Source organism: Myotis brandtii, unplaced genomic scaffold (assembly GCF_000412655.1).
Source record: "Myotis brandtii unplaced genomic scaffold, ASM41265v1 scaffold573, whole genome shotgun sequence".
Lineage (NCBI taxonomy): Eukaryota > Metazoa > Chordata > Mammalia > Chiroptera > Vespertilionidae > Myotis > Myotis brandtii.
In genome coordinates this window covers 801,507-811,658 of record NW_005370145.1, presented here as the reverse complement: position 1 = coordinate 811,658, position 10,152 = coordinate 801,507, and the positions used below count along the sequence as shown (strand labels likewise).

General features: G+C 61.6%; 1 protein-coding gene across 1 annotated transcript in view; it reads right to left on the bottom strand.

Annotated features, from left to right (window-relative positions):
• The window catches only part of KDM6B (lysine (K)-specific demethylase 6B), a gene marked incomplete at its 3' end in the record, with an annotated part of 20,821 nt that overhangs the window by 1,640 nt on the left and 9,029 nt on the right, over nucleotides 1-10,152 (bottom strand). The window contains exons 3-19 of the mRNA XM_014549809.1: nucleotides 7,212-7,331; nucleotides 6,829-6,971; nucleotides 6,596-6,737; nucleotides 6,289-6,387; nucleotides 5,964-6,183; nucleotides 5,763-5,855; nucleotides 5,519-5,680; nucleotides 5,248-5,436; nucleotides 4,811-5,158; nucleotides 2,484-4,708; nucleotides 2,254-2,380; nucleotides 2,040-2,145; nucleotides 819-1,024; nucleotides 648-712; nucleotides 491-562; nucleotides 243-391; nucleotides 1-113 (exon numbers count right to left, since the gene is read on the bottom strand). The exon at nucleotides 1-113 is cut by the window's left edge and continues 1 nt beyond it. Coding sequence (XP_014405295.1) covers nucleotides 1-113; nucleotides 243-391; nucleotides 491-562; nucleotides 648-712; nucleotides 819-1,024; nucleotides 2,040-2,145; nucleotides 2,254-2,380; nucleotides 2,484-4,708; nucleotides 4,811-5,158; nucleotides 5,248-5,436; nucleotides 5,519-5,680; nucleotides 5,763-5,855; nucleotides 5,964-6,183; nucleotides 6,289-6,387; nucleotides 6,596-6,732 — 4,311 coding nt within the window. The remainder of the gene's footprint in view (nucleotides 114-242; nucleotides 392-490; nucleotides 563-647; nucleotides 713-818; nucleotides 1,025-2,039; nucleotides 2,146-2,253; nucleotides 2,381-2,483; nucleotides 4,709-4,810; nucleotides 5,159-5,247; nucleotides 5,437-5,518; nucleotides 5,681-5,762; nucleotides 5,856-5,963; nucleotides 6,184-6,288; nucleotides 6,388-6,595; nucleotides 6,738-6,828; nucleotides 6,972-7,211; nucleotides 7,332-10,152) is intronic.

Genomic DNA, 10,152 nt, shown 5'->3' with positions numbered 1-10,152 from the left:
GTCGCAGAAAGCGCTGATGGTCTCCCAGTAGTGTTCATGCACCGCGAACCACTCACAGTCGCCTGGGCCTATGTTGATGTTGACAGAGCAGAAGTTGTTGTTCTCTTGGTGGCCTGCAGGGGGCAATAGAGAACGCCATGGCTGGCCTAGCCGAGCTGAGCTCCTTCCCAAGGCCACCCTTTGGCCCTCATTGGCTGAAAGCAGCACCGACACCAGCCCCGCCCCCAGCGCGCATTCTGCACCTGGCGTTCGGCTGCCGGGGACCTTCATGTACAGCTGTACCGTGTTCATGCCCAGAATCGTGTGGCCCACGTGGCTCAGCATGTTGCCGGTAGATGTTACCCGCATGAAGGCGGGCAGCTTCAGCAGCTCCTGCAGTTGTGGCTTCCACCTGCGACGGTGAGGGAGTCAATAAAAGTGAGAGGCTATCCCCGCCCTGCAGACCCATCAGCAATCCTGCCCCAGCTTTGCTGGCCTCAACCCCACTGACCGCTTGGCATCAGATAGGTCGATGTTGGTGCCAAACTTGATAATGTGATGGTTCTTCGGATCTGGTGTGCTGCTGTGGGGGTGAAGAGCACACATTGGTGGCGAAGCACAGGGAAGGGAATAAAAGTCACGAAAGGAACGGGCATACTGTACGGTACCTAGGAGGGGTTCCTGTGGTGCTGTCTGGTTCCTCGGACTCCTCATCCTCACTCTCCTTCTCCTCCTGCTTGGCCATAGGCTGAGTCAGCCACCTTCCAGGAGCCCTCCCTCAGCAGCCCCACTCCAAGTCCCCTGATCCGCATCCCTGCCTCCCTATGCTTGCCTCTCACCTGTAAGGACTCCTGAAATGATGAGGCCTGGTACTGTGCATACTTGGCAATGGTGGTGTGGGAACGGGAACTCTCACAGGGCCAGATCTGTCGAGTGCCCGTCAGATCCCAGTTCTCATCTGAGGGCTGCTGCACCTGGGTGCGCACCTCCACGGTGTGCTCACCACTCGCCTCCACCAGGGTCTTGGTGGAGAAGAGGCCCAAGTCTGCAAGGGAAGATGGAGCATGATGTCGGGGAAGAGGCAGAGGGAGGGATGGAGGACCCAACTCACTCTGTCCCTTCTTACTCCTCAAGCCTCTGACAGGCTGGACATTGGCTTCACAGAGGTAAAGCCAGGGAATAGGCAGAACCCCAGCCCCACAGGAAGCTGGGAAGGTTGGCCATCCCTCATCAACCTCCTCTCCCACTGCTGCTCTGAGCTTCAGTTCCTCCACCAGTCCTCAGGTATGCATGAGGCCACATGGGCACAGCACTTGGCATACAGTAGGTGCTTAATGAGTGACAGATTCTTTAAGCTATCATTAGATGCAATGAAAGACTTAAGTCAAGTGAAAGCCTAGAATGTACTTTGAGTAACTCAGTAGAAGGAAAATATATGGGTATAGAGCAGCGGTTCTCAACCTGTGGGCCGCGACCCCTTTGGCGGTCGAACGACCCTTTCACAGGGGTCGCCTAAGACCATCCTGCATATCAGATATTTACATGACGATTCATAACAGTAGCAACATTACAGTTATGAAGTAGCAACGAAAATAATTTTATGGTTGGGTCCCAACATGAGGAACTGTATTTAAAGGGCCAGAAGGTTGAGAACCACTGGTATAGAGGAAACAAGATTGATTTCTATATGGTTCCCTCTACTTTTATGTGTTTGAAATTTTGTACAATAAAGGTTGAAAAAGAGAAGCCTCAAATCATGGGTCTTCAGGGGTACTCTCTAATCTATTCTTCTCATCCTTAATCACCAAGAAAACTAAAAGTGACTAACCAGGCCCTGAGATATATCCCTTTCCCACTTGCCTACTGTTGGAAATACAGATGCGAGAAAAGCCTGAGGCCAGCTCACCCATCACTCAGAGCATCCTTCAAATATAGCCTCCATATGACTAAGGAAAGCTCACTATAGCCACTATCCTGGATCTTCAAGAGTGGGGGCTCTCAGAGTCCCAAAGCCCCAAATCCTTGCATCCCTCCCCCACTTTTCTGTCCCCCACACTCACTGAGCCGCAGGGAACCTGCCAGGCCCCGGATCACGGTGATGGGATTTCGAGGGTCTGTACAGAACTGCAGCAACACTGGTGAGAAGGCATCCCGTTTGCTCTCCAGCTGAGGGACGACCAGAAGACAGGGCTAGATCAGAGCCCTGTCTCAGGCTCAGAGCACCCCATCAGCCCCCAACACTGGCATTGAACCCTCTGGCAGGGGCACACATACATAGATGCTGGGTGTGGGTGGGTTGAGTTTTTCCCGGGGCAGCTTCTCCTCTGTGTTGATCTTCGGCTTCACAGACTGGGCAGGGGAAAGGTAGGACTCTCTAAACTTCCCTTTCACCTTGGCATTCCTGTGGGAGGACAATGAAATGAGGACAGAAATAGGGTGATGGGGGAAGGGAGCCTCCCACTGGGCCAGGCCAGCAGCCTCATGGGTGACAGTCCCTCACTCACTTGCTGGCACGCACAACGTCGGCAGCACAGTGGCTGATGGTGAGGTCTGCCATGCGCAGCCTCCGCTCTTCCACCTCAGAGGCGATAAAGGTCTCCTTGTCACCACTCTCTACCTTGATAAGCCGGATCTTCAGCTCCTTGGGGGGCCCTTCACTAAGTGATCGCAGCTTCAGCATATCAGCCCGGCTGACACCCGGTGGCCCTGGAGCTTCCTCACGAGACTTCTTCCCAGGGACAGGGGCTGATGATGCGGGTGTGGGCTGAGCAGAGGGTGCAGGAGCTGGTGGAAGGGCCGGAGCTGTGGGTGGCTTAGCCTTGGAGGCCCCACCAGTATCAGGCCGGGCCTTCTCGCGACCCTGGATCTCCTCACTCTGCAGGTCCAGGTTCCCCAGCACTCGGCGACTCTTTTCTTTGGGGACCTTGGCCTTGGCCTTGACCCTGCCCTCACGGGACCGCCGACCCACAATGTCCTTACAGGCCCGCCTATGCCGCCGATGCTCCTTCTGATGTTCCTTCTGGTGCTCCTTCTGCCGCCGCTTACTGCTCCCTGGTCCTGTTACTGCCACCGCCCCACCACTCTCCTCCTTAGCCTGGGCAGGAGGCATTAGTCGCTCAGTTCCACTGTCCACTGGGTCTGCCGTGTCCACAGGGTCTGCCGTGTCCACTGGGCCTGCTGGGTCTGTGGCACTCCAGCCCACTCGCTCCACAAGGGTCTCACAAGCCCGACTGATCTCTTCTAGCACCTCAGACTCAGAGCGAGCAGGGGGCAGAGGCAGGGGTGGGGGTGGCGGGACAGGGGTCATGGGGCCCAGGGCTGGCTCTTCGCCGGCCCTGTGCTCCCGGACCCAGGGCCCACCTGAGGTAGAGAACTGAGATGATGAGGAAGCAGAGGACTTTGGGGAACCCTGGGCACTAGGGGCTGCTGAGGTGGGTGGTGGGACAGTAGCACCTGATGGGGGACTTGGGGAATACTGAGTGCTGGGCAAGGGCCCAGGACGGGTAGAAACAGCTGCTCCTGTCCCCCGGTAACAGTACTTTTGTCCCTCCAGCACAGAGGCCAAGGATTTGAGCAGGCTGGCTGGGCTGGCTGCTGGGGGTAGTGGGGGTGGCGGCGGCTGTGGCTGGGGGGGAAGAGGGAACTTGGCTAATGGTGGTGGTGGTGGTAGAGCTGGTGGTGGCTTCTTCTCCTGTTCCTGGGTGGCTGTGGCTGTGGTGGTGGTGGTGGTGGCGGCGGCGGCGGCAGTGGCAACAGCAGTGGTGGTTGGGGCTGTATCAGTGGAGAATGGAGGCTGCAGTGATACAAAGGGCTCCTTTAAGGGGGGTGGAGGGGCTCCGCCTGCCTCCTGTTGTTGCTGCTCCTCCTCCTTTCGAATGGACTCATCCAGCATTTTCATGATGTTGGCCAGCCCATCAGGCAGGATCTTGAATTCAGCGGGCTCCTCAAACTGGTCCTCCGGCGGGGTCGAGGGAAAATCAAAGAGTCGTGCACCTCGGGCAGGCAGTTCCCCCACCGCTGGCGGCACAGGCTGGGGGGCTTTATTCAGGGGGCCTGGGGATGGCCCTGGCCCCACCTCGGGGGTCTTTGGGAAGGAGATCCTGGGCCGAGGGCTCTCCGGGCGCCTGAAGCTTCCTGAGGTATTTTGGTGGCAAGAGGAGGGAGGGGCGGGAGGCAGGGCAAGAGTTAGGGGTGCAAGAGGTGGGTCCTGGGGGCTCAGTGTTGGGCTGGGGGGCCGGGAAAGGGGGTCCATACTTCTGGCCAAATAGGGAGGTGGGGGGAAGGATACAGGCCCAGTAGGGCTGCTGCTGTGGCTGCCATTGTTGCTGCTGCTGCTGGTGGTTGGGGGAGTAGGAGGGATGTGCGAATCCTGAGTGCCCACAGAAAAACGGGGGGCCAGAGGCCCCAAGAAGCCCTCACGGTGCGGGAAGGGTAGTGGATGAGGGCGAGGGCGTCCCTCCGCCCCGAAGAAGAGATCCTCTAAGATCTCTCCAGCCTCACGGGCTGACCGGCAGGCTGGGCCCTTCAGCCAGGCAGGGGGTTGTGGAGGGCGTGAGAGGCGGGGACAGGGGGGTGGAGGAGGTGAGGGAGGGCCAGGTGGTAGGGATAGGTGGGGAGTGGCAGCAGGAGCTGCCAGGAAAGGTTTCCGACCACTATGTGTCGAAGGCCCCAGGCGGCCTTGGTGAGAAGCGACCTCCAGCGTGGGAGTTTGGTAATGGTCAGCGCCGGGCTGTAAGTGGAGGAGGAGATTGGTCAGAGGTCTGCTCGAGTCACCTTAGACAAGCTCCCACTGATGGCCCCACTCCATCTTCCCGCTGAGGTCGTCACTCACAATGCCTGGGCTCGGCTCCATGCCCCGGAGACCATTGTTGCTGCTGCTGCTGCTACTGCTGCTGGTGGTGGTGCCGGGGAGGCCGGGGGGCCGGGAAGGGGCGTAAGGCACGCAGGTGGTGGTTGCTGCTGGTGAAACGCTGGAGTCCATCCGCGACCTCTGAACTCTGCTCTCTCTAAGGTCACTTCCGGGGGGACGGGTGGCAGGCGGGCAGCCATGGCTCTCTGCTCCTGGGGGGCGGGGACCTGGGCCTGGGGGCGCACCCAGGACCAGCCGGTGGCCAGGGGGTTGCGCGGTGTAGGTTGGAGCTGAGTACGGATACGGGTGAGACAGCGGGTGCCGCTGGTCCTACGGGAGACAAATGAGGATGCTGAGTGAAGAACGGAGGACACAGGTACTTGCAGGGAAGAGATGAAGGTCAGCAGACAGTTGCTCACTTGGCGCTCTGGGGGTGCTGAACCCTTGCGCTCGGGGCCCCAGGCATCTCCATGCAAGGTACTCCACAGCCCTGGCTTGGCCAGCTGAAATGGAGAGCTGGTGGCTAGGCTAGGCAGGGGTGGAGGTGGTGGTGGTGGTGGTGGTGGTAATGGTGGTGGTGGCAGCGGCAGCCCTGGGGGAAGGCCAGTCTGGAAGAAAAGGGGGTGTGAGAATCCCATTCCTTGCCCCAGTCCTCCCACTCACTGCCCATCTGCCCACATACAACCATACCTGCTCAGAGTTGCAGCCTCTCCTGCGCTTGCCTCCAGGGCTGAGGCCCTCCTCCCCTGAAGGGCCTGAGAGTACTGCAGGAGGCACAGGCTGCACCACTGGGGGTTCAGCGGCTCGCTTCACTGGGGGACCCCCCCGCTTGGCCCCATAGTTCCGCTTGTGCTGAGGACAAAAAGAGAGGAGAGTGGCTCAGGTGCATACCTGGCCCAGCCCCCCTCCCCATCCCAGCCAGCCCTGGTCTCACCTCAATGTGCAGCAAGTTCCATACTTGCTCCAGGGGGGGCAGGACCTTGGCTCGGTGCTGGCAGGAGCCAGCATGAAAGTTCCAGAGCTGGGCCTGGAGAGGTGGGGGAAGGGTATAGGGGACAGGGCAGAAGCAGGCATAAGATGAGGGCACTGAGCCAGAAGGCACAATCCTTGCCTATTATGTCTTGCCCCATCCCACCTGCTGTAGTCGGCCAATGTGGGGCCCCAGCTCAGCCAAGCTTCCTCCATATCGAAGGGCGCTGTGGTAGCAGCGTATGGCCTCCTCACTGTCATGCTCTGACTCGTACAGCTGCCCGAGCTGCTCCCACAGCCCTGGCTGGGCTGGTTCCCGGAGCAATGCCTGCACACAGCCATGCAAGGATTCCAGCTTTCCATGGAGGGGTCTTGGAGTGGGTGTCCTACAGAGCAGAAGGGGTTGGAGAGGGGGAGTGGTCAGGGTTGGAGGAATTCTTTTAAAGCCCCAGCCTTACCTCCCATCCCCAGCACCTTTAATCCTCACTCACCCTGGAACATAATATGGTTTGTTGGGGTGCCCAGAGCTACTGCCATGTGAAGGGGGTAGGGGAGCAGAGAGTGGGGACTGCCCGATGCTGGCAGAGCACCTGGAGAGAGAAGGAGTCTGTTAATGTACATCAAGATGGAGCAGTATTGTCCCTGCCCAGGAAGGAGGGGACGGGGGAATAAGAGGAAGCAGCTGAGGACTGCACCAGGCCCACAGAATGGCAGAAACCCAGAGAATGAAAGAGATTGAGGGGCACAGGAGATGGGAAGACAAATTCCTGGAGATAGAAAGATGGCCCAAGTTCTCACCTGCCTCCAGGCAGCCATGCGCTACGAGGAGGGGGATGGGGCGGGCAGGAGCTCCACGCCCCAGCACAGCTCAAGCCCCCAAGGGCAAAGGCTTCCCGTGCAGCGCGGGCCCCTGGAGGGTCCACTGCCCGATGCATCCAGCCTGAGTCAGGGAAGAGATTATGTTCTTACTGGAGGCACAGCCTGAGCTGCCTGTATACACACTGCCAACCCAGCCATAGTTTTTCCCTTACCAGGTCAGCAGTGGCCCCAGGAGCCCTGGAGATCGGGCACGGCCCCCTGCCCCAGCTCTCTGGGGGGATGGTCCCAACTCCAACCGCTCTGACAGGAGAGCCCACTGCCCCCGAGGGCCGCCCAGGGCCTTTCACAGCCAATTCTACAGAATGGAGGAGGCAAAGGGTGGCGTTAGCGGGCCAAACACAGTGGGAGTTCTGGGGCTAGGGCTAGGTTCAGCTCTGCCGCCTGCGCAGGGAGCCAGGCCTTGGCTTTCCCTGAGGGTAGGCCCACCGGGCCTAAGGAGCCCCTGCGGGCCCAGGAGAGTGGCTCGGAACCGGGAGGAGTAGCAGGGACCGGGATGGCCAGTCGGGAGCCAACAGTCAACGCCGCAGCTGCTTACCCGGCCTCCGTGGGAGCGTCCTCTGACAGCCTTGGCGAGCTCCAGGAACCTGGCCAATCACAGGACTTCCTCTCTGCCCAGAAAGCCAATCATAACCCACGTCTCCGCCTCGGTAACAGCCTGCCCAGGACCAATGGGAGCGAGGTTAGCCTGGCCGCTGCGGGCGGGGGGAGACGGGCGGCGGAGCTGGACAGACAGGCTCGGCCCCGGATGACCCCGACGTGACCCGGCGGCTACCTACCGAGGGTCTCCATCTCGGACCGGACACTCGGGGCCAGCGGGGCCTGTGACCGCGTGGGTCAAGGCGGCGAGTCGCACGCCCGGGCCGGCCTGGGGGACAGCGCTCCCCGCCAGTCCCACGCACCCACAGAGCCGCCTGCGCTCCCTGTTAGTCCGCCCGAGATGCTCGCTGGCCGCCCCGCCGCCCTAGGACCGATGGACCGCAGACAGATGCACAACGCAGACAAAGCACCGACCGCCTTCCACTCGTCACCTGCCCAGCGCCTGACCTCCCCGCTCCGAGCGCCCCTGGTCACGGCGGCGTCGGCACTCACACCCGCCCGCGCCGCGAACGGAGCGCTCCGTTCCCCACGCCCGACCGCGTCCCCAGCCCCGTCCCAGCTCCCGGCCTCGAGCCCAGTACCTTCAGATGCTCCACTTCTCCTGGCTGTCTGTCTTCAACACCCACCGACCCCCCAAAACCCAAGCCAACTTCTGAAAAGTCGCGCACCCCGGTCCCCAGTGGCACTTCTCGCGTGGCTCCGGTATCCTCTATGCCCTTCCCCGCCGGGGCCACGCGGTTCCCCACGGCCCACGTGGCCCCCGCCCCCCAAGGGAGGGGGGATTTCGGGGGTTGCCCGTGACGTGGCTACTTGCGCAGCGGAAGCGGCGTGTGTAAGTGTCCTGGGGGGGTCCTTGGGGAGGGAGGAGGGCGGGGCCCGACAGGCGGTGACATCACCCTTGTCCCACTCTCACCACCCACTCCCTTAAAGAACCCAGAACCAGTTTCACTTCCTCCTTCACGCCGCCCCCCCCCCCATCCCTTCCCGTCCGTGCTGGCTCGACCACAAAGGACGCAGTGCTCCCCTTTCCTGGGCACCTTCCCTTTAGCCTCAGTTCCTCCTTCTCGCCCCTGAGACCCTGGGATCGCGGTCCCCGCGCCGCCTCCTCTCCTACCCCGCGTTCCCTCAGGTAGGGAGCCGGCTCCGCTCCTAGGAACGGTCCATTGAGAGTCTAGAGTACAAAGAGCTGCGAGTGTCGAGTACAAAGCGGCGGGGGCGGGGCCAGCGCTCCAGCTGGAGCTCGAGCCGGGCAGGAAGCCGGGGGAGAGCGAGCACCCCGGGGCTGGGGGCGGCTGGAAAGTTCACCTTCGCTAGAAGAGTCTGCGCTGCGGGGAAATTTCCACCCAGCCCACAAGGGCAAGTGGGTTTCTGGTTAAAACAGTCCTCCCTCCACAGGGCACGGTCGCCTGTTTGCATGCAAGCGCTTGGACCTCCAGGTCCCCGCGTGCCACTCCTGCTCTGCGGACCGGACCCTCTGCCGTTCACGTGGAGTTTCTGCCAGAACTCACTCCCTTCCCCACACAGCCTTCCGTTCGGTGACCCAGCTCGGGGGCAAGGACTGCGCTTCCCTGTGGCCAAGTACAGCCCTGGCCGGCTGCCCCTCCCTCCATGTCGAGGGACCCCAGGCCCAGACATGGGAAAATGGGGAGCCAGGGGTCCAGATATCAGAGGCACAGATCCCCGCTTGGGAAGTGGTGCCCTGGGCGCTGCCAAGTTACCAGGAAACGCAGCTTCCCCTTCTGCGATGATGACACTTCCCCTCCACCACTTCCCCTTTCCCACGGGGAACTGACTCAGCTTTCCCTAAATCCGCGAGCCCATCCCCGAGCCCCTTCCCACCGTGACCCCCCACCTCCACCCCGCCCGGCCGCCGGAACACAAAACACAGCCCTCACTTCCAGGAAACGCAGCTTCCCCTTCTGCGATGATGACACTTCCCCTCCACCACTTCCCCTTTCCCACGGGGAACTGACTCAGCTTTCCCTAAATCCGCGAGCCCATCCCCGAGCCCCTTCCCACCGTGACCCCCCACCTCCACCCCGCCCGGCCGCCGGAACACAAAACACAACAGCCCTCACTTGAGGGCAAAAACTTCCTGTACTCTGGACACCCCGCGGATCCTGGTCCCCACGGCAGACGCCTGACTCCCCCTCCGCCCCCTCCCGAGCCCTCCCTCGGGGTCTGATTCAGGCTTGAGGTGGGGGACCGTGAGTCACCCTGAAAACCTTGCCCTGTTCCCACTGACTCAGCCCCCGCCTCCCTGAAAACACAGACACACAGTCATTGGCAGACACAACTCAGCCCACACACCGCTCACCACGGGTCCCGCGGAATTTCCCCTCTCGCCGTCCCCACGACGGCCCCTCCCTGCGCCCGGCAGCCCCGACGCCGCGCTCACACCTGTTCCTCAGGCGTCCACTCTCACCTCCACTCTCGCTTTGGGGAGGATCAGCCCTCCCCGGCTCCCAGTGTCCGTACTAACCAAGCGGAGGGGACAGCCACAAGGACGCCGAGAACCCTCGACCACAGACGAGAGGCAGACGCACGCGGCCAAAGCCAGGCTGGGAAGACAGGGCGCTTGGCAGACATTCCAGCCTCTCCCGCCGGACCCACGGTCCCGGGCGCCCGCAGCTCACAAAGGGTTAATTCCTCTCCCGCCGACGCCACGCCCTCTCCATCCGGGCACTCCCGGCTCAGCCTAGCTCCGCCCCCTCCATCCGGGCTCCGGACTCGGGGACTTTAACCGACCCCCTCCCCCTAGAACCCCGAGAGAAACCCACTCCATCAATCACACCCACTTAACTCCCTCCGGCCTTGAATCCCGAGAAGCCCCTCCACGCACCGCTCCGGCCGCGCGGGACGCGGCGTCAGGGGCCAGA